Source organism: Dermacentor variabilis, chromosome 5 (assembly GCF_050947875.1).
Source record: "Dermacentor variabilis isolate Ectoservices chromosome 5, ASM5094787v1, whole genome shotgun sequence".
In the NCBI taxonomy this organism is placed as follows: domain Eukaryota; kingdom Metazoa; phylum Arthropoda; class Arachnida; order Ixodida; family Ixodidae; genus Dermacentor; species Dermacentor variabilis.
Genome location: NC_134572.1, coordinates 6,193,884 through 6,217,399, shown reverse-complemented (window position 1 = coordinate 6,217,399; position 23,516 = coordinate 6,193,884). Strand labels below are relative to the sequence as shown.

At 46.8% G+C, this 23,516-nt stretch overlaps 1 protein-coding gene across 1 annotated transcript in view; it reads right to left on the bottom strand.

Annotated features, from left to right (window-relative positions):
- Positions 1-23,516, bottom strand: part of LOC142582207 (UBX domain-containing protein 4-like) — a 66,678-nt gene that overhangs the window by 7,156 nt on the left and 36,006 nt on the right. The window contains exons 8-10 of the mRNA XM_075691626.1: positions 20,697-20,819; positions 915-1,017; positions 149-286 (exon numbers count right to left, since the gene is read on the bottom strand). Of these exons, the coding sequence (XP_075547741.1) occupies positions 149-286; positions 915-1,017; positions 20,697-20,819 (364 nt within the window). The remainder of the gene's footprint in view (positions 1-148; positions 287-914; positions 1,018-20,696; positions 20,820-23,516) is intronic.

The window sequence follows — 23,516 nt, the reverse complement described above, 5'->3', positions numbered from 1 at the left end:
AAGACAAAACAGGTTTTCTGGGTTTCTCCACGATATTCTTGAGAGTACATCTATATCCATGCTTGCTGCTTGTCAGCCACAGCTAATGTACATTCTAGTGCTAGTTCCTGCACAGAACCCTGTATGGATAGATGGGCAAGAAACTCACGCTAACAGGTACGACAAGGATGACAGCTGATGGGGCCAGCTCCAGCTCACGCAGGTTGCTCCGGTACTGCTCCTGGGTGAACTCTCGGCGTGGGAATGTCGTTGACAGGGTGAAGTTTGAAAAGCTCGGCTGCACCGCCTGTGTGGTGAACAGAAGAATTTAGCCCAGAAACCACACCACGCTGCTACACTCTTCGGACTCATTCACACCAATGACTCACAGAGGTAGTGAGACAACGTTCGTCGCAAATGGTCTCTTTGGTTGAAGAGCAACTGTTATGGGTCAGTCACCAACTGCTCAGTTTCAGTCGAATGACTTCACTCACAAATGTACTGAATTAATCAGCAATCCAGGAGCATGACATTTCCTTATTTTATGGTGGCGATGGCGGTGCAAGCAGACACGAACAGCATCAAGCGCGAGACATTTCAGTGTAGTAGTGGGCCGGTCCCACTTGCTCGTGTGAGCATTGGTCAGCTTGAGTCGCTCCTTGGTCACCAGTCGCACTCAGTTGCGTGACCCCTCTTGACATCCAGCGTGAATAGGCCCTAAGGCAGCTCCAAAACTGTTCCTTCTTAGCAACAGTAAAGCTTTTTGGAGTCGAGTGAGGCTGCACAAAAATATTGAGAGCTCTCCAGTTGCAATAACTTTGCCATTTACATGTGAGCTACAGGCTTCTTTAGATTAAACGCTAATTACTCTCAACTACTTTATTTTGTTCAGTTCATTATTTGTGTAAATATACAATGTATGCAGTCACTCATACCTCGATAACATAGTTGTGCAGATCTTGAAGTGTGGCATTAGCATCGAAGGTGTGCGTAGCAGATGATCCATCTGGCAGACGAAACTGTATCCTTGCTACTTGGCTGCAAGTGACAGAAGAAAATAAAATTGGAACTGTGATGTTTACAAAACCAAGATGGCAATGCTCGGTTGCACCCTTGCGAAGATACTGTGGGTTGATTATATATATATATATATATATAAGAGAGGAGATTGATGGTGAAGTCAAGATGGCATCCCGAGGCTGCACCAGCTAACGTCTTTTTCCTCTTCTCCTCGCCCGGCTCATGCCGTAGCAATTCCCGGTTGCCAGACGAAGACCGCTGGGCAAGTCCAAATCACTCGGAAAGCGTAGGGTGAAACTGCTGAAAGGGACCCTGAAACGCTTTTGACGATTTTCTACAAACGTACTGAGTCGTTAGAGTAGGTCCTTCTGATCATTAATTGACACATCTAAGTGCTCTGCGTAAAGCGTGTAATTTATTATAAGGTTTTAAAAATGCACATCGCTGCCGATCGCAGCGCACTGCTCGGCGGAATTTTAAGCCGCCCCTACCCATATGACCAAAATCACTCATATGACGTCAGTGGGGCGAGCTATCCAATTGGCTGACCAGGGCGCGTGATCGATAATTTTTCCAACTTTATGGTAAACAAATGATCTTCGTAATAGTTGGAATGTTAGTTAATTTGTTTTTATGATAAGAAAGTAGCATAAAGAGAATGCACAAGAACAATTTTTCAGTACATTAAGCACTTCCGGCACACAGCAAGTGTCGTCTGCTTGTGTTACAACGTACGCCATTTTGACGAGAGCTCCGTGGTCACAGTTGGTCTCAGTCTTTTTGCGAGCACTATGATTCGACTTTGTTGCCTTGTGGACTGCAAACGTAGCTACTGGCAATATGTCAAGCTGCAACATCGTGTCCCTCTGCAAGGCAGCGTACGAGCGAACTGGCTGCTGCGCATCGGACTACCGCTATCCGATCGGCACCAGGATTTGCGCGTTTGTGGCCGTCCACTTTACACCGGAAGAATTCTAACGCAACAGCGTTTCGCGAGTCCCGTATTAGGGCAAACGTAAGCGCAAGGGGACAGGGTCTGGCCGCTTGACTGTGCCGTAACGGGATGAGCCGAGATGAGCAGAAGGGCAAATGTGAATGGTCTGCACGGTGCAGCCACCTGGTGGCATAGAGCGCAACCATACACAGTAGCAGCAACGAAGCGTATTCTTCTTTGCTGCTGGTGCGTATTTTTCGCAGGAGTGTAATCATCGACACGTTGTTTTTTATAAATGTTTAAAATGTTTTACACTTGGTTAGAGCAATATTAGCGCTTTGTTTGGCTGGTTAAGCGCTGCGCCAACAAGTGTCTGGACCGTGTAGACCGATCAGGCCGCTCACGTACGTCTACGCCAAAGTTCCTTCATCAGCTTGAGTTTATGCCTCCAGTGATTTGCTGAAATGACCAGCTTGCCTGTGGTTAACGGAATACCAGACACGTTCGGCGCTACGACAGAATGCTCGCAACGCACGCTGCTTCGATAGCTCTCGCTTGGGGTCGACAGCCAAGCGGCTAGCGGAGAGGTCTCGCGCGGGCAGGGGCGGGCTCCAAAACAAACGGAAGTGGACGATGTGACGTCGCATCGTGAAGCAGGACCAGTGAAGGCGGAGCGTAGCCCCGCTCGCTCGGCGAACGAGTTGAGGAGGAAAAGCGTGGATGGGGAGGAGGGTAACTTCTAATCGCTTGTAGCTCCATTAATACGTAACGCTTCACTCAAATTGTGGTGCGATTGTTCTACTTAAGCTGTACCCTACGCGTCTACAAAATTTGTCAGAACCGTTTCAGGGGCCCTTTAAGACGGGCAACATGTACTAACTGGGTCCGGCTAGACCGACGACCAGCGGACATCAAGCGTGCCACCACGTACGTCAAGTCACTCAAGCCATCTACAATGACGAATGGGCCCGTGTACTGGGGTAAAAGCTTTTTGCATAAGCCACGTTTATGTTCCGGAGTCCACAACCACACAAAGTCTTCTATAGTGTACGAGACAGACTGGCGTCGGCTGTCATAGCGCTCTTTTGATCAGTGTTGCGATGCCACAGTACGAAGACGAGCGATAACCGGGCTTCTTCGGCAAGACAAAGCGTCTTGGCAACAGAGTACTCGCTGTGAAAGCCAAGCGGTAGTATAGTGTCAATGCAGCTTAGCGGTGAACGTGCATAAAGGAGATAAAAAGCACTTTAATTGGTCGCCTAATGCTTTGCAATATTATAAGTATAGGTGATGAAGGGGAGTATGTCATCCCAGTCCTTGTGATCGGAAGATATGGACCTGGCCAGCATGTTAGTTAGAGTTCTGTTCGTACGTCCTGCGAGCCCATTTGTCTGAGGGTGATAAGGCGTTGAATGACGGAACTGCGAACTGCAGAGACGAAGCAGTTCTTCTACGGCGTCCGCAACGAACTGACGACCGCGATCACTAATGATGACACGGGGAGGACCATGTCGAAGAATAATGAATCGAAGCAAAAACGTTGCAACGGACGCAGCTGTTACAGATGGTGCGGCCGCCGTTTCCGCGTAACGGGTCAGATGGTTGACACATACGATCACCCATCGGTTGTCGTTAGATGATCGGGGAAATGGGCCCAGAAGATCGACACCCACTTGTTCAAATGGCAGGCAAGGTGACGGCAGAGGTTGGAGAAGACCTGGCGGAGCGGTCTCAGGGCGCTTGTAGCGTTGACATTGTTCGCAACTGGCGACATAGTGCTCGACTGTGTCCCGCATTCTGGGCCAGTAAAAACGCTCCTGTGTCCGGTTCAAAGTTCTGATGAATCCTAGATGGCCTGAGGTCACATCGTCGTGCACGGCTCTCAGTATGTCCGTTCGCAGACTCTGCGGCACCACCAGAAGGAAGTGGGCGCCTTTAGCCGAATAAGTGGTCTTGTAAAGCAGGCCGTCACGGACACAAAATCAACCGGTGGCTCCAGGACGTGATGCGGCTACAAATAGAGGTTCCAAAGTAATATCATTTTCCTGTTCTGCTTAGAAAGTCATCGAGTCTGGGAATGTAGAAGAAATGGGAGCAAAACAGTCATCAAAATTGTCTTCGTCACCCTCCGTCATCGTCAGATGAAGGCGGGAGAGACAGTCTGCATCTGCATCTGCGTGGCGACGCCCGGACTTGTAGGAAATAACGAAGTCGTACTCCTGCAGTCGAAGAGCCCAACGTGCCAGTCGTCCACTCGGGTCTTGGAGATTCACCAACCAGCATAACGTGTGGTGGTCAGTAACGATAGTGAACGGGCGTCCATAGATATAAGGCCGAAATTTGTGGACAGCGAAAACAACTGCCAAGCATTCTTGCTTGGTCACAGTGTAATTGCGTTCCGCCTTATTCAAAGAGCGAATGGCATAAGCCACAACGTGTTCAGCTCCTTGATGACGCTGCACTAGTACGGCACCGATGCCACTGGCATCCGCGTGCACTTCCATAGGTGCGGATGCATCGAAGTGACACAATATGGGCCCTGACGTTAGTATAAATTTTAGCTGGCAGAATGCGTCGTCGCAAGCAGATGTCCAGTCGAAAAGGACGGCTTTTTGGAGAAGACATGTTAGGGGGTACACCACGTCGGCGAATCTTGGGACGAAGCAACGAAAATACGAGCACAGGCCTAAGAAACTCCTCAACTCCCGCACTGACTTTGGTGCTTCGAAGGAGCTGACTGCCTCAATCTTCTGTGGATCTGGCCTCACACCGTTTTTGTCGACCAGATGCCTAAGTACTAACGTCTCGGTTTCACCGAAATGACATTTCTTGGAATTTAGGATCAAGCCGGCTTGTTTGACACAATCTAGTACAAGACTGAGACGGCTATTATGCTCACTCAATGTGCTGCCAAAAATCACCACATCATCGAGGTAGCACAAACAAATTTCCCATTTAAGTCCTCGGAGGATAGTATCCATGAATCGTTCGAATGTTGCTGGCGCGTTACAAAGGCCGAACGGCATAGCATTAAATTCATAAAGACTGTCTGGTGTCATGAAGGCCGTTTTCTCCTTATTGTCTGGGTGCATGGGTATCTGCCAATACCCTGATCGCAAATCCAGTGATGAAAAGTAGGCAGTGGAATTTAGACAATCGATGACATCATCAATTCTAGGAAGCGGATACACATCCTTTTTGGTAACCGCCATTCAGTTTCCTGTAATCAACGCAAAACTGCCAAGATCCATCCTCCTTCTTTACTAAGATTACTGGTGCTGCCCACGGACTAGAGGACTCTTGAACAACACTTTTCCGCAGCATGTCTTTCACCTGTTCAGCTATAACTGTCCTCTCTGTTGAAGAATTGCAGTAAGGCTTTTGCCGAATGGGGTGTGCAGATCCGGTATCAATTCTGTGGTGAGCACGAGAACGCGGGAGTGAAGCCTGCTGGTCGCCTTGTGTGAAATCGAACACAGAAAGATGTGCCTACAAAACTTGTGCGAGAGCGTGGCACTCATGTGAGGGCAGCGCCTTGTTGATCATCCATAGGATCTGCTCTTCAGAAGTGCTTCGGTGGGGATCGCTAGTATGAGACTGCTCCTCCTCGCTTAGAACTGTAATGGAGCTGTAAGTAATCTCGTCAAATTCAGCGAGCTTCATATCCCGTGGGAGAACAGCAGGGACGCAAGAACAATTGAAAGCCCACAAATTTGAGGCGCCATTCACTACTCTCACGACAGAGCATGGTACCAGTACATCTTTCTTTGCGCAGCTCGACGTAAGTGGCTGGACTTGTGCGTTAAACGATCAAAGGTCAGCAGCAGCGAAACTGACAGGAATACGTCACAGCGACCAAGGCGGTAGCAGCAAATCGTTCCAAACAACACAATAGTTTTGCACTGGTAAGAATGTGTCGGCAAGGGTGGCGAGAAGCGCGCTATTCAAAGTAATTTCACCTGTGCCACAGTTAACAGATGCACCACATTCCCGAAGAAAGTCAATCCCTAGAATCACATCATGAGTGCACCGCGGTAGTACGAGAAATTCTGTTTTAAGATCTTCTCCTCCAAAAAACACTTGCAACACAAATACCAAGGGGAACTAGGCACTCTCCACTGACACCATGAAAAGTCAAACCATGATTCCACGGGAACGTAACTTTCCGACCCAGCCTCTCTTTGACAGTCACACTCATGACGGAAACGGTAGCACCAGTATCCACTAATGCTGTTGCAGGTATACTATCAATTAACACACGCACTTTGTTCTTCACCATCATAATAGGCTGAGGAGTATTTCGCAGAGACGCAGACTGTCCGGCGACCTTACCTCCATCGGCCGCGCCGGCTAGTTCCCCGACGGTGGTGGTGACGGTGAACGGCGTTGGCGACTGGTTGGGGGTGTCAGGCTGCGGTCTGAAGCTGGCGAGCCACTCCTTCTACTATATTGACGGAAGGTATTCCGGGGTGGCGCTCCTGTGGTGTTTGCAGTATCAGGGTCTGTTGGCCAACGGTCGTCATAACTGTCACGTTAAAAATTAGGCCAAGTTGGTGGTGGGCCCCACGTTGCTGTCTGTCGGCGCCGGCGATAAAAACGAGCAACGTATCCTGAGGCGCCACAGCTGTAACACACAGGTGATGCGTGACCGACGTTGTAAGCCTCGGGGTCAACCCTGGGATGCTGCGAATAATAAACGCGATCTTCCGAATTCCGATTTGTGGTGGTAGCTCGACGAGTTCGTTGTTTGTGCTTCATGTGGTCGGGAAAGGTATGTCGGTGCTGTCGCAGCTGATTGACTCGACAGTCTGCAACGCCTGGCATGGCAGACAATGCGGACACAGCCGATGCATGTTCTTGAGGTTGGTTGGAAGCGCAACCAAGCCATTCGACATCTGCCCCGTTGGTGTGTCGTTCAAGTTCTTCGCAATTAGCCTTATAGTTGCCGCAAGGTCAAATTGAAAACTGTACAGTCAACGACTGAATTTTCGGACATGCCTGATATTTCGAACGTCTTCGTGGTACCGCCACGAGCCCCATAGAATCAATGTATAAAGACATCTGAAGTTTCGGACGCTCGAACCCCCCGCCGTCCAATTTTCCGGACTTTTTGACGCGACGGAAGGTCCTTTGGCTCCTCGCGCAGCGGCCTTGCGCAGGAAATCGACTTGCAGCCGAAGCATATCACCGCTTTGAACCACAACTAGCCAAATCTAGCCGTCACACACTGATTTGGTCTGGCCACGCTGGCTCTATTGATCGCCGCACTTCCGCTTCCACCTTCGGCGGAGTTTCCAGAGCGCCGCCATTTCATTTGTTTACGTAGGCCACGTTTTGGCTAGCGTGGTGTGTGGTTGTGCTGTTGTGTCAAGTGTGCTCTGCGAACTCCACTGTTCGCAACTTGAGGATTTCGCTTGCCTTCGATGGCCGCCACTCCGTCTTCGTCGTCCTCGCCGATGGCATCGAAGCGCGGAAAGCAGTACCGTCGGTTATTAATGGAGAAGAAAGCCGCCATTATTAAGCAAGTCGTGAGCGGCCCATCACAGGCTGACGTGAGCAAAGAGTTCGGCATGGAGCAAGGAGTCAGGTTGTGGGGGATTCAGAAGACTCCGATGTTGAAGATGAGGAGCCAATGCCTGCGCCGCCTACAAGCGCCGAGTTGACGCGAGCACTGTTGACTCTTTCATCGGTGTACAGTGCTGACATGACCCTTGCCCAGATCGAGGTGAATATGATCGCATGCAACTGGAACGCCGTCCAAACAACAATCAACAAGTTTTTCAAGCCACTGCAGCAATAAAACCAGCTGCCCGACGATGCACACGTAAATAATAAACCGGCAGTTGGCTGCATACAGAGTTTTTGAATGCGTTTTCTTTATAGCCCTTTCACTGATGCTTTGGCAGGGTTTCGAAAACCCGGTACTTCGCCCTTTACCTCTAGATCCGACAAAAAAGAAAAAGAAAGTCCGTTTTTTGCATGCATTCATTTTTTTGAACTGCCTGAATTTTTGGACGTTTTTACGTTCCCTAGAGGGTCCGAAAAATCGGTCGTTGACTGTAGTTGTAGTTTTCGTCAACACTTGCCACCATTTAACATTTGCTAACCTGCCGAACTTTGGCGTGATACAGCGTAGCTTCAAGGCCTCAAATGTGCGGCAATGCTTGACGAGGTCGGCGACCGAGGTGAGACTCGCCTTTCCGATTAAATAATTGTACACATCCTCGGCTATGCCTTTGAGAAGGCGTCCAACCTTGTCCTTTTCGGACATTCGAGGACCGTTTTGCAAAGCTTCAGGATCGCCTCTATGTACGTAGTACAAGTTTCACCTGGGACTTGAGTGCGCTGAAGCAATGTCTGCTCCGCCCGCTTCCTTTTCGTGGTGGAATCGCCAAAGCACTCTGTGAGGTGAGTAACGAAGCTGTCCCACATTGTAAAGGTATCTTCATGGTTCTCGAACCACACTAGCGCAGTGTCTGTGAGGAACAGAACCACATTGTCGAGCTGAGCCGTGGAGTTCCAGCCGTTGTACTTTCTCACACGCTTGTAGTGGGCGAGCCATTCCTCCACGTCCTCGCCGAATTTCCCTGAGAAAGGGCGGGGCTCCATCTGATGCATCCAGGCGCTGGGTTGTTCGCACTGGAGCAGACAGAGAAGGCTGTTGGTCGCCGCTGTGGGACATCAAGATCTCAAGTGGTGTTGGAGGCAGTCAAGCGAGGCGTCGGCTCTGGCGTGGCACTTGCTGCAGCAGCTCCGTCGTCTTGGTCGAAGTACCCAGCACCTCCACTACAAAACTGTTACGGTTAATGTTGAACCGGCTTTATTTAAGGGACGAGATTGATGGTGAAGTCAAGATGGCGTCCCGAGGCAGCACCAGCTAATTTCTTCTTCTTCTTCTCCTCGCCCGGCTCATGCCGTAGCAATATTATATTTTCCAAGATATTATGCACCACCTTGGCCGATACAATTGATATTTTTTATTGCAGTTCTACAAAGCTTTCAGCAAACAAATTTTAGAATTGCATATAAAAAGAATTGTAAAGAAAGGTTTGTAGAATCGTGCCTTGAGGAAAATCCTTCTTTCATAGAAAAAAAAAAGACACCCTATTATCATTTTGCACTTAGCACTGCAGTTTAAATACCATGTGTCCAACCTAACATGGACCAAGCTGTTTCAAACAAAGGGCTACAAGATACAATGATGGGACCAACGATGTTTTCTTAGCAGTCACCTTGTGCAAACAGGTGAATATTTCTGTTGTCACTGAATAGCTAATTAGTCAAAATTATTTGCCTAACTTTCTAATTACAAGCTCTTGCAATTATGCATGCCAAATTGTGCATTGCATTCAAAAACATCAGATTTGACAGTTACCAACTTGCTACATCATTCCCAGTTATTTTTTTTCTTCTGCATTTCAAAATTAAGGGGTAAAAAAACAAATGAATGCATAGTGGATGTGGGCCCACTACAACAGGTATGACATTGTAGCTCTTGGCAGCTGCTACTAGAAAGCAGCCGTGGCTTGCTTGATTTTGTGCTTGATTGCACTAAGCTGGCACGCAATGCTATAGCAAACAGCGTGACGCCGGTGCTCACAACAGCCGCCAACAGCTATGCCGCCGTCTTGTCACTTTCTCACGGTCACTAAGTTGGCCAGTGGCTAGCGTTAATTTTTTTAAACCCCCTTGAGAGCATTGTTGTAGCAAATGCAAGACGCACGGACCCACCTTCACCTTGAATTCTTTTTAGCATTCATTGTTCAGCACTGTTCAGCACTGTTCAGCAGCCTGAAATTATTAACCTTGTACTGGTCACCTGGCTGCTACAGATTCTATGAGAGAGAAGCGAATGTGGAAGCTATATCCCATCCGTTGATAGTTTAGCAAGCCTTTCGCTAGTTTATGAGAAAAAGAATTAAATTACGGGGTTTTACGCGCCAAAACCATGATCTGATTATGAGACACGCCGTAGTGGGGGGCTCCAGAAATTTGGACCACCTGGGGTTCTTTAATGTGCACCTAAATCTAAGTACACGGATGTTTTCGCATTTCGCCCCCATCAAATGCGGCCACCGTGGCTGGTATTCGATGGGCCGGTTTGATAGAAATGCTTTAACACTTTAACACTACTTTAACAAATCTTGCATAAAACATTTCTTAGCTCATATTTGGCAGATTCTACTTGAGTCTGAGTCTTCGTTTAGAGGAATCTACCACTAGAGTGCAATGGCAGCAGTAATTTGCAGTGCCTCCCTTTCAAAATACAGATGCTGCAATGAAATGGCTATTACACTCGAGCCTCCTTGTAGTGAAACGGGGTATAACAAAATAATGGAGGTAACGAAGTAAATGAAATTCACCTTGAAATTTCCGTAGATACCATGTATTTAAAACCTCATTTTTACCAAGTGAAATTGTCTTGCCAATTAATATAACAAACTAAATTCGTGTCCAATAGCAAGAATATACCCGACTGCTGCACGCCAAGTACAATGCTTTCCGCAGAATTTGGCACTCGTTCGCTGTGGCAGTTCAAAACTCCTGCGTCGCTTCATTGAATAAGCCTTAAAGCAACACTGGTTTTCACACCACCGTGCAAGCTGTGCACACACGGCAGAAGCACTGGCTCACTGTCGCACTCTTACATTGACCTCTCTCTCTTGCATGTGCATGGCGTTATGAGCTGTGGTGCAAAAGATTAGACAGTTGTAGAATAGCGTTTCCAACCAAATGTAAATGCATAATGTAAAGAAATAGCATTGCTCTCACTGCGCATGCTCCGAACCTTATTGGGTTTCTGTGGTTTATGTGTGACTCTAACATACATTATTTCACGAGTGTAACATTTGTAATGTTTATTATACCCAATAACAAATTGCGTTATCGAACATGGTGGCACACAAGGCCCCTGCTTCAACGTGAATTGTTGTGATGGCTACGCTCTCACTCTTATTTACCAGTAACTATTGGAAGGGGGTATGATAGATATTGTAACTGGCTATCGTGACAATATGATCATAGCGTGAACGCGCAATATGCTTGGTTACGGGTATGAGATTTCGCCTAGCCGCAGATACAAGGAGTCGACGCTCGATGCGCATACTCGCGCAGTCCGAGTTGCCGATGCGCGAAATTCCTAGCCGCGGGCTCGAGGAGTCGACACTCGATGTTCTTATTCGCGCAGTCCGAGGTGCCGACACGCGAAATGCCTAGACGCGGGCTCGAGGAGTCGCCGCTCGATGCTCTTGTTCGCGCAGTCCGAGGTGCCGACGCGCGAGATGCCTAGACGCGGGCTCGAGGAGTCGCCGCTCGATGCTCTTGTTCGCGCAGTCCGAGGTGCCGACGCGCGAAATTCCTAGCCGCGGGCTCGAGGAGTCGACACTCGATGTTCTTATTCGCGCAGTCCGAGGTGCCGACGCGCGAGATGCCTAGACGCGGGCTCGAGGAGTCGCCGCTCGATGCTCTTGTTCGCGCAGTCCGAGGTGCCGACGCGCGAAATTCCTAGCCGCGGGCTCGAGGAGTCGACACACGATGTTCTTATTCGCGCAGTCCGAGGTGCCGACGTGCGAAATGCCTAGACGCGGGCTCGAGGAGTCGCCGCTCGATGCTCTTGTTCGCGCAGTCCGAGGTGCCGACGCGCGAAATTCCTAGCCGCGGGCTCGAGGAGTCGACACTCGATGTTCTTATTCGCGCAGTCCGAGGTGCCGACGCGCGAAATGCCTAGACGCGGGCTCGAGGAGTCGCCGCTCGATGCTCTTGTTCGCGCAGTCCGAGGTGCCGACGCGCGAAACTCCTAGCCGCGGGCTCGAGGAGTTGACACTCGATGCTCTTGTTCGCGCAGTCCGCTGTGCCGACGCGGGCTCGAGGAGTTGACACTCGATGCTCTTGTTCGCGCAGTCCGAGGTGCCGACGCGCGAAATGCCTAGCCGCGGGATCGAGGAGTCGACACTCTATGCTCTTGTTCGTGCAGTCCGAGGTGCCGACGCGCGAAATTCCTAGCCGCGGGCTTAAGGAGTCGACACTCGATGCTCTTATTCGCGCAGCCCGAGGTGCCGACGCGCGAAATGCCTAGACGCGGGCTCGAGGAGTCGACACTTTATGCTCTTGTTCGTGCAGTCCGAGGTGCCGACGCGCGAAATTCCTAGCCGCGGGCTCGAGGAGTAAACACTCGATGCTCTTATTCGCGCAGTCCGCGGTGCCGACGCGCGAAATGCCTAGACGCGGGCTCGAGGAGTCGTCACTCGATGCTCTTGTTCGCGCAGCCCGAGGTGCCGACGCGCGAAATTCCTAGCCGCGAGCTCAAGGAGTCGACACCCGATGCTCTTATTTGCGTAGTCCGAGGTGCCGACGCGCGAAATGCCTAGACGCGGGCTCGAGGAGTCGACGCTCGATGTACTTAGTCGCGCAGTCGGAGGCGCCGATGCACAACATGCTTAGGTGAGGGCCCGAGATGTCCGCGCGTGATGTGCTTGATCGACAAGTCGGAGACTCCTATGCGCGAAATGCTTAGCCGCGGTACGAGGATTGTATGCGCGATGTGCTTGGTCACGAATTCCAAAACACCGAGAGCTGAAAGGCCTAGCCGCATGTCCGGGGATTCCGCGAACGAATCTTGGTCGCTAAGTCCGCGTCATCGATGCACGGAATACTTTACCGTTGGTCTGAAACGTCCACAAACGTAGTGATGGGCCACGCTACCGCAATGTCTGCGTAGCACCCGTTTTGACACGTCGAGATTACGGAGACTTCCAGGCTCGCGAAGTGGAAAGAGCTGTGAAAGAGCCGAGTAGACGACGCGAGCGCCGGACCAATGGCGAACCGCGCTGGAGTCACGTGGCGAGCGCGGCCAATCGCAGACTCCGGCACGACCTTCAATCATTTGTTTTTGTGTGCTTGTTTCTGTACGGAGGAGATAGCTGAAACGGCAAATTTGAAGACAGAAAAATGCGCTTTCCAACGAGACCAAGATGGCGGCGCTCGGTTGCGCCGTTCCAGAGATATTGTGGTTTGAAAAACGCGGTTCTTACTTGATTTCCGCGAAACCTTTCGCCACCTTGGCTGATAAAACAAACTTTTTAGCGCCCTTCTACGTGGTTTATATGGATGACATTTCGGAATCGGATAGAAAAAGAGTTATAGAAACCGAAAATGTGATTTTGAAAAAATCTATTTTTTGGCAATTTTTCGCGATGCAAAACCCGCGTCCCCCTTAAGACATGGAGCATTTTACTAATGGTTATTTCTGCACTAATGTCCATGTAAAGAAGCATCTTAGAGCTGCCTTATTTGCACATAGACTATTTATTTATTCATTTGAATATACTGCCAATCCCAAGGGGATCATAGCAGGTCAGCATATAACGTGGGTAAGTGTGACTAAGAATAACACAAATTGTAATACATCATCATCATCAGCCTAGTTACGCCCACTGCAGGGCAAAGGCCTCTCCCATACTTCTCCAACTACCCCGGTCATGTACTAATTGTGGCCATGTTGTCCCTGCAAACGTCTTAATTTCATCCGCTCACCTAACTTTCTGCCGCCCCCTGCTACGCTTCCCTTCCCTTGGAATCCAGTCCGTAACCCTTAATGACCATCGGTTATCTTCCCTCCTCATTACATGTCCTGCCCATGCCCATTTCTTTTTCTTGATTTCAACTAAGATATCGTTTACCTGCGTTTGTTGCCTCACCCAATCTGCTCTTTTCTTATCCCTTAACGTTACACCCATCATTCTTCTTTCCATAGCTCATTGCGTCGTCCTCAATTTCAGCAGAACCCTTTTCGTAAGCCTCCAGGTTTCTGCCCCATATGTGAGTACTGGTAACACACAGCTGTTATACACTTTCCTTTTGAGGGATAGTGGTAACCTGCTGTTCATGATTTGAGAATGCCTGCCAAACGCACTCCAGCCCATTCTTATTCTTCTGGTTATTTCAGTCTCATGATCCGGATCCGTGGTCACTACCTGCCCTAAGTAGATGTATTCCCTTACCACTTCCAGTGCTTCGCTACCTATCGTAAACTGCTGTTCTCTTCCGAGACTGTTAAACAATACTTTAGTTTTCTGCAAATTAATTTTCAGACCCACCCTTCTGCTTTGCCTCTCCAGGTCAGTGAGCATGCATTCCAATTGGTCTCCTGAGTTACTAAGCAAGGCAATATCATCAGCGAATCGCAAGTTGCTAAGGTATTCTCCATCAACTTTTATCCCCAATTCTTCCCACTCCAGGCCTCTGAATACCTCCTGTAAACATGCTGTGAATAGCATTGGAGATATCGTATCTCCCTGTCTCACGCCTTTCTTTATAGGGATTTTGTTACTTTCTTTGTGGAGGACTACGGTGGCTGTGGAGCCGCTATAGATATCTTCCAGGATTTTTACATATGGCTCATCTACACCCTGATTCCGTAATGCCTCCGTGACTGCTGAGGTTTCGACTGAATCAAACGCTTTCTCGTAATCAATGAAAGCTATATATAAGGGTTGGTTATATTCTGCACATTTCTCTATCACTTGATTGACAGTGTGAATATGGTCTATTGTTGAGAAGCCTTTACGGAATCCTGCCTGGTCCTTTGGTTGACAGAAGTCTAAGGTGTTCCTGATTCTATTTGCGATTACCTTAGTAAATACTTTGTAGGCAACGGACAGTAAGCTGATCGGTCTATAATTTTTCAAGTCTTTGGCGTCCCCTTTCTTATGGATTAGGATTATGTTAGCGTTCTTCCAAGATTCCGGTACGCTCGAGGTTATGAGGCATTGCGTATACAGGGTGGCCAGTTTCTCTAGAACAATCTGACCACCATCCTTCAACAAATCTGCTGTTACCTGAACCTCCCCAGCTGCCTTCCCCCTTTGCATAGCTCCTAAGGCTTTCTTTACTTCTTCTGGCGTTACCTGTGGGATTTCGAATTCCTCTAGGCTATTCTCTCTTCCACTATTGTCGTGGGTACCACTGGTACTGTATAAATCTCTATAGAACTCCTCAGCCACTTGAACTATCTCATCCATATTAGTAACGATATTTCCGGCTTTGTCTCTTAACGCACACGTCTCATTCTTGCCTATTCCTAGTTTCTTCTTCACTGTTTTTAGGCTTCCTCCGTTCCTGAGAGCCTGTTCAATTCTATCCATATTATAGTTTCTGATGTCCGCTGTCTTACGCTTGTTGATTAACTTAGAAAGTTCTGCCAGTTCTATTCTAGCTGTAGGGTTAGAGGCTTTCATACATAGGCGTTTCTTGATCAGATCTTTCGTCTCCTGCAATAGCTTACTGGTTTCCTGTATAACGGCGTTACCACCGACTTCTATTGCGCACTCCTTAATGATGCCCATGAGATTGTCGTTCATTGCTGCAACACTAAGGTCCTCTTCCTGAGTTAAAGCCGAGTACCTGTTCTGTAGCTTGATCCGGAATTCCTCTAGTTTCCCTCTTACCGCTAACTCATTGATTGGCTTCTTGTGTACCAATTTCTTCCGTTCCCTCCTCAAGTCTAGGCTAATTCGAGTTCTTACCATTCTATGGTCACTGCAGCGTACCTTGCCGAGCACGTCTACATCTTGTATGATGCCAGGGTTCGCGCAGAGTATGAAGTCGATTTCATTTCTAGTCTCACCATTCGGGCTCCTCCACGTCCACTTTCGACTAACCCGCTTGCGGAAAAAGGTGTTCATTATCCGCATATTATTCTGTTCTGCAAACTCTACTAATAATTCTCCTCTGCTATTCCTAGACCCTATGCCATATTCCCCCACTGACTTGTCTCCAGCCTGCTTCTTGCCTACCTTGGCATTGAAGTCGCCCATCAGTATAGTGTATTTTGTTTTGACTTTACCCATCGCCGATTCCACGTCTTCATAAAAGCTTTCGACTTCCTGGTCATCATGACTGCATGTAGGGGCATAGACTTGTACCACCTTCAATTTGTACCTCTTATTAAGCTTCACAACAAGACCTGCCACCCTCTCGTTAATGCTATAGAATTCCTGTATGTTACCAGCTATTTCCTTATTAATCAGGAATCCAACTCCTAGTTCTCGTCTCTCTGCTAAGCCCCGGTAACACAGTACATGCCCGCTTTTTAGCACTGTATATGCTTCTTTTGTCCTCCTAACCTCACTGAGCCCTATTATATCCCATTTACTACCCTCTAATTCCTCCAATAACACTGCTAGACTCGCCTCGCTAGATAGCGTTCTAACGTTAAACGTTGCCAGGTTCAGATTCCAATGGCGGCCTGTCCGGAGCCAGGTATTCTTAGCACCCTCTGCAGCGTCACAGATCTGACCGCCGCCGTGGTCAGTTGCTTCGCGGCTGCTGGGGACTGAGGGCCGGGGTTTGATTGTTGTATTCATATAGGAGGTTGTGGCCCAGTACTGCACCAGGGTGGCCAATCCTGCTTTGGTGAGACAGTGCGTTACCGGTTCTGGTCACCGGGATCAGGCCGCACTCCAGGCCTGTTTGTGCAATTTTCTCAACACACGTTTTTTTTTTTTTGTATTTTCCGGTGGAGAATTGCGCTGCACCGGGATTTGAATCACGGTCCTTTTGCACTGGAGACGGATACTCTACCGTCCCCGCAGGAGTTAAATTAAAAATTGGAGAATGGGGTTTTGCGTGACAAAACCACTTTCTGATTATGCACGCCTCAGTGGAGGACTCCGAAAATTTCGACCACCTGGGGTTCTTTAACGTGCACCAAATTCTAAGTACAAGGGTGTTTTCGCATTTCGCCCCCATCGAAATGCGGCCGCCGTGGCCGGGGTCCGATCCCGCGACCTCGTGCCCAGCAGTCTAACACCATGACCACTGAGCAACCACGGCGGGTCCCGCAGGAGTTGTACGCCTCATTTAACCTACAGTGGTGCCCAATTTGATCAGTCAAGGTGGGCTAATCTGAGCTCGGTTATACCGCATGGATGGCACTCGGCTAGAGAACCTGGTATTTATGACTTGTACATGTGTGGCCACACATAATTGAGGATATATAAATTTTTTTTTTTTTTAGGAGGGTTTCCGTACAGTGATAAAATGAAGGAAAAGACATTAAAAAGAAAGGAAAAAAAGGGGAAAAAAAGGAACATAACTTGTGATTTGAACTCGTGATCCTTCAATGTTGCCCGGAAAGGTAGCTCAGTCGGTTGGTTCGTCAAGCCAGCGGTTACTTTCAAGCGCCATAGCTCCTGCTCCGAGCCTCATACTTATGTGGAAAGGGGCTGGTGTTGTCCGCGACAGTCGATTTTTGCTGATTCTGAGTGGTTGGAAGGCATTATTTCTTGGAAAAATGGCCGCCAGAGGAGCTGCGTGAACTCGAGCGGCTTTAGAGACTAGGAAAACTGCCTTACAATATTTAGACTTGAGGGGAAGCTTCGTTAACAAACTATAACACGGCAATCAGCACTCGAATACGACGAGAGAAATTATTGAGACGTGGAAAATTCCCTCGAAATAAATCTGGTTTGCGAGACAAATGCTTGTATGTATTGAATCTCTTAAAAGATGAGGGGGGAAATATGCGCTCACTGAGAGGGCATCGTCAGCACGAGACCACCACCAGGCTCCTTACGGGGATGTGGAGAGCTTCGCGGCCGGAACGAAGCCTCCCCTCTCCGCCGGCCAGGCGTGGAAAACGCGCTTTCCGATCGCTCAAGGTTGCGCAGGAATAGTATAGCTCTAGCGTCTAGGAAAAGCTTTCACAGGTGCGAGGGCGGCACGCATAGCGTGGGAAGCTAGCCGCCGGAATAGCTATCTTCGAGAGCTCTTCTATATTATATTATATTATACTTCGAGAGCTATGACTGATGCTTTTCTATATATATGTATTCATCTCATCTATGCGATCGCATGTGCGCGCTATTTCTTTATCTCTGCGTGTAGTAGTTAAGAGAGCCAGTTTAAGGGCGGAGAAGAGGGAAGGAAAGGAAAGCAAACTTGCAGCGCCGTGGTTTTAAAGCGCAACCGTGGTAGAGAAACGGAAAGACGATATAAGCATGCGTGGCCATGATACGCACACGACAAACTGCCTTACAATATTTAGACTTGAGGGGTAGTTTCATTAACAAACTATAACACGGCAATCAGCACTCGAATAAATTATAACCCTAATAATAATTCTAAATATTCATCTCATCTATAGGATCTAAAGCGCGCGCTGTTTCTTGCCTCTGCGTGTAGTAGTTAAGAGAGCCAGTTTAAGGGCGGAGAAGAGGGAAGGAAAGGAAAGCAAACTTGCAGCGCCGTGGTTTTAAAGCGCAACCGTGGTAGAGAAACGGAAAGGCGATATAAGCATGCGTGGCCATGATACGCACACGACAAACTGCCTTACAATTTAGACTTGAGGGGTAGTTTCGTTAACAAACTATAACACGGCAATCAGCACTCGAATATAATTATAACCCTAATAATAATTGTAAATATTCATCTCATCTATAGGATCTAAAGCGCGCGCTGTTTCTTGCCTCTGCGTGTAGTAGTTAAGAGAGCCAGTTTAAGGGCGGAGAAGAGGGAAGGAAAGGAAAGCAAACTTGCAGCGCCGTGGTTTTAAAGTGCAACCGTGGTAGAGAAACGGAAAGGCGATATAAGCATGCGTGGCCATGATCGCACACGACAAACTGCCTTACAATTTAGACTTGAGGGGTAGTTTCGTTAACAAACTATAACACTGCAATCAGCACTCGAATATAATTATAACCCTAATAATAATTGTAAATATTCATCTCATCTATAGGATCTAAAGCGCGCGCTGTTTCTTGTCTCTGCGTGTAGTAGTTAAGAGAGCCAGTTTAAGGGCGGAGAAGAGGGAAGGAAAGGAAAGCAAACTTGCAGCGCTGTGGTTTTAAAGCGCAACCGTGGTAGAGAAAGGGAAAGGCGATATAAGCATGCGTGGCCATGATACGCACACGACAAACCGCCTTACAACATTTAGACTTGAGGGGAAGCTTCGTTAACAAACTATAACACGGCAATCAGCACTCGAATATAATTATAACCCTAATAATAATTGTAAATATTCATCTCATCTATAGGATCTAAAGCGCGCGCTGTTTCTTGTCTCTGCGTGTAGTAGTTAAGAGAGCCAGTTTAAGGGCGGAGAAGAGGGAAGGAAAGGAAAGCAAACTTGCAGCGCCGTGGTTTTAAAGCGCAACCGTGGTAGAGAAAGGGAAAGGCGATATAAGCATGCGTGGCCATGATACGCACACGACAAACCGCCTTACAACATTTAGACTTGAGGGGAAGCTTCGTTAACAAACTATAACACGGCAATCAGCACTCGAATACGACGAGAGAAATTATTGAGACGTGGAAAATTCCCTCGAAATAAATCTGGTTTGCGAGACAAATGCTTGTATGTATTGAATCTCTTAAAAGATGAGGGGGGAAATATGCGCTCAACGAGAGGGCATCGTCAGCACGAGACCACCACCAGGCTCCTTACGGGGATGTGGAGAGCTTCGCCAATACAATACTATTCCAAACTATACCATTACTTATTATATTACTATTATTATATTATTATATAATACTATTCCTATGTGGAGAGCTTCGCAATACAATACTATTCCAAATACAATAACAATATCATTGCAATGAAAGTACAATGAATGGCAATTACATCTATGGGTAATATAGACAGACAGGTACAGAAAAAGAAAATTCAAGCAATAATTTCGGTGAGCTGAGAAGCTCAGCAGGGAAAAGAAAACAAGAAAATACTAAACGATAAAAAGAAAGATGCATGCTAAGACAATTGAAATTTGTGAGGGTAGAATAAAAAAAGAGGAGAAATCAGCAAGCATACTTCTATAAACCAATCAGGTGTAACGGTAAAAACAATCTCACAGGTTTAGCACATCACTTTCTATGCACATTAAAACTGGGTAAGTGACGCACTTTCCATAATGTATACAGGAAGTTTATTGCATTCTGTTATAGTTAAAGGAAAAAACTGAAAAAACTTGGAGCGCTAAAAACACAAAGGACACAAAAGAAGAAACACACTACACACACTTTTTTTTTTCACTCACAACTGATGTTTAATAAACACATGGAAAATGGATGCTGAGCATGTATAGTGTGCGTGTTTCTACTTCTACGTCCTTTGTGTTTGTAGCGCTCTATGTTTTAATCATAATGCATTACCAACTAGCCCACCTATCCATCCTTCTGAAAAAAATTAGTTCTTCGAACAGTTGGTATGGAAAAGGTATTCAGTAAGCATTTGTGAATGTTTATGTCTGGTTGGACGTGCTTGTATGCTGGAGATGTACTTAGTTGCATCAATGTTTGCTTATCTTACATGAGTAAGTACATGAATTTTGAGCAAGCTATTTTGGCCCCTTTGTTACAGTGTTTCTATTCCAGCAGTTTCCATCAACATGGTAGGTGAACTATATGGCCCGTAACTGTTAAAAATGAACCTGACTGCCTTTCTCTATATACCCTTAAGTTCATTAATGTCTTGTTTAGTAAATGGCAACCACACGAGGTTTGCATAGTCTAATACTGATCTAACAAATAATTTGTAAGCCAAGAGTTTAGTATCTAGGGGGCTAATTGGACACGGCTTCAGATAAAGAGTTGAGTACAGACGAAGTGATGTATTTTTAATTAATTTTAATTATATTATAACTGTTGCAGGTATTAAAAATGCCTGTTTATTGTAATTCACTTTTCAGATTATGAATGCTGTTTCAAGAGAATCCTTGCGCATGCACACCACATAAAAACAAAAAGGCCAACACTGCCTCCATCACACCTCCGTGCTGCAGCCTCCTGTGCAGCCCTCTGCTGCTGTTCAAGGAGCCGCTGGGCCTCGCGTTCCCGCCTGCGCTGCTCCTCCTGGCTTTTGTCCTTCTGGTACTTCTCAGCACGGTCTGCCCTATGAAAATCAAGGAGTTGTGGTAGTGTATCAAATGGGGGTACAGGTGTGCTGGCGGCACTCCACTACTGCCGCAACACATCTGTCACAGGTTGCCTTGAGCATACCCTACAGACCTGGGCGCTAGCGAGACACTGCAGTGCTGCAACCACCAACGAGCTCTTGCGGTCACTGTATGAATTCCTGGATGATCCTGAGGCTCCAGCCACTGGGACCAGGCTTCTTCATCTTGAGCGTACCAGCGAAAGCATCAGATCCCATGATGTAGATAATTAAGTCCCCCACTGTTTCCCTTACCTTCTCACTCCCGCCACTTCCCAACCCAATTCACCGCAGCCCTTTAAGGGCAAAAATGTGAATAAAGACGTGTAAACAACAACAACAGCATACCAAACAAGATAAAAAAAAAAGGAGGAGGTTCTGAAAAAGTACAAATGAAATAAGGAGCACCTTGCTTCCCTTTCGACCAACAAATACTTATGGGCTGCCCTCGCTTTGCCTTTAGACCACAGTGGTAGAATAGGTGAGTTGGCCAAACGGCGCCAATTCGCCAATGCTCCAAGCATTTTACGACTGCTGTCTAGTTGCCGCCGCTTTGTGCAAGGTGGCCGCAGAGGTAGTCCAGGCTGATTCCGCCGCTTTGCCGTATGTGAAAGTACATAGTCGCAGGCATTGCAAACTGTGACACTGTATTTTTGAGTCTTGACCATGTGAGAAAGAGCTTCATGTCGTGGTGTCATACATTAGAGAGGTGTTAAATGAGACTGAGAACTTGTCTCCACTGCTTAAAGGGGTCATGACCAGACTTTCAAGAACACTAAATGACAGGCTACAAGCAAAAATCACGACTGTCATGTAGGCTTTCGCAGCAAGCCAAAAAGAAAGATTGCAGTACCCATTTGCATCTGCACTGCTTCCTAAACTTTTGGCGTTGCCTCACTTCTGATGATTTATGACACTTTGTTTAGTAGACATAGAACAGCAGGTTGTTCCGGTACATTTGTTTAGCTTCAAGTACTACTAGAAAATACTGAATAGTTTATTTTTGAATACAATTACAAATTGGTAATGTGCAATATTCAATTCATATTAAAAACTTCTAATATTTACCCACCCCTATTAATTATTATTATTATGGTTGTTTAAGTGGCTGTTAGTGTTCCATGGAGTGGACATCACTTGCAATATTACACAAAGCTGACTGTAACTGAGCATGGGCGGCATCAATTCAGAGCAAAATTTCCGGCACGAAACTGAAGATGTCAATCTTCGAAGCTGTTTATCCAGGGCAACTGGCAACAAAAATTCTAGTTTACTGCTGGCTTGTTAAACACATGTACTCATTATCCTTTGGAGATCATAAGGAAACGATTATGGCTAACCTACTATTCTATACTACATGTCAATGAAAATGCACCAGTAGGCAAAAGAAGAAAATAAAAAAAAGGCAGAGGACAGAACCAAAAAAACCTTATAAAGCTGTCAAAACTTGCGTAAATTTGCGAACCGCTGATGACTGTGTAGTCTACAGAGAAGTGAAAAATTGCCAGGATTGACTTGCTTTGCAGGAAGACCTAAATACATTGCCCCGGTGGTGCGAACAGTGGCACATGAATACAAATTTGGAGAAGACAGTACATTACACGTGTTTCAAGAGGAAAAAGAATGTACCTAATTAAGTCTATAACATAAACGGCCACTTATTGGAAACTTCTCGAGTATAAGTATTTAGGTGTGTACATCACCTCAAAACTATGTTGGCATCGACATGTTGATTATGTTGCTGGTAAAGCTTGCAAAATGTTGGGTTTTTTGCGCCGTAACACGAGAATGTTTCCGCAAGACTCTAGGGATTTACTATTTAAAACGTATATTAGGTCCGCGCTGGAATATGCTTGTACTGTATGGGACCCGCCAACAAAGACCGACAGACAAAAATGAGAAAGAATCCAGAACTTAGCGGCCCGCTGTGTTTCTGGGAATTATAGTAAATACATTAGTGTGTCTGGCATAAAACAGGAATTAGAATGGGAACCCCTTGAAGTAAGAAGGAGAAAGCTAAGGCTTAAATTTTTTGATAATATATATTACAAAACGATTGCTATTCCTAGGGAGAAGTACATTTTTCATCCATACTACAGATCCGAGCGGGTTGATCATAACTGTAAAGTGTGCGAATTCAGGACAAGAACCGATAGGTTCAAGATGTCGCTTTTTCCTCACGCTGTTCGAGAATGGAATGCTTTATCTTCATTTCTTGTTAATATTACTGACAAAGAAGTGTTTGCACTGTCATTATGACTGCCCTTGTAATATTTTTTTTATCTGTACTACCCCCCCACTGTAATGCCACTGTGGCGCTGTGGGTAAATAAATAAATAAACAAATAAATAAACAAAGAATAAGCATAGGAGGATTCGTGCTCTTTTTCTTTTCTGCACTCAATCACAGCGTCACTATTAATTTGGCCTTTGTTTTCATTGCGCATTGTAACCTTGAACCGTTATTCACTTTCTATCACATTCATACAAGTACCATGTCACCAATAAAATTCTTTGGGGACTACTTTTTAGCCAATTTTTCGACTATTCTTTAAGGAGCCCATTAAACTATTTACATATTTACTATTTATGGTATACTGTTTCATGTGCGGTGTACCTAGGAAATTGCCCGGCACACTGAAAATCTGCCTGGTGC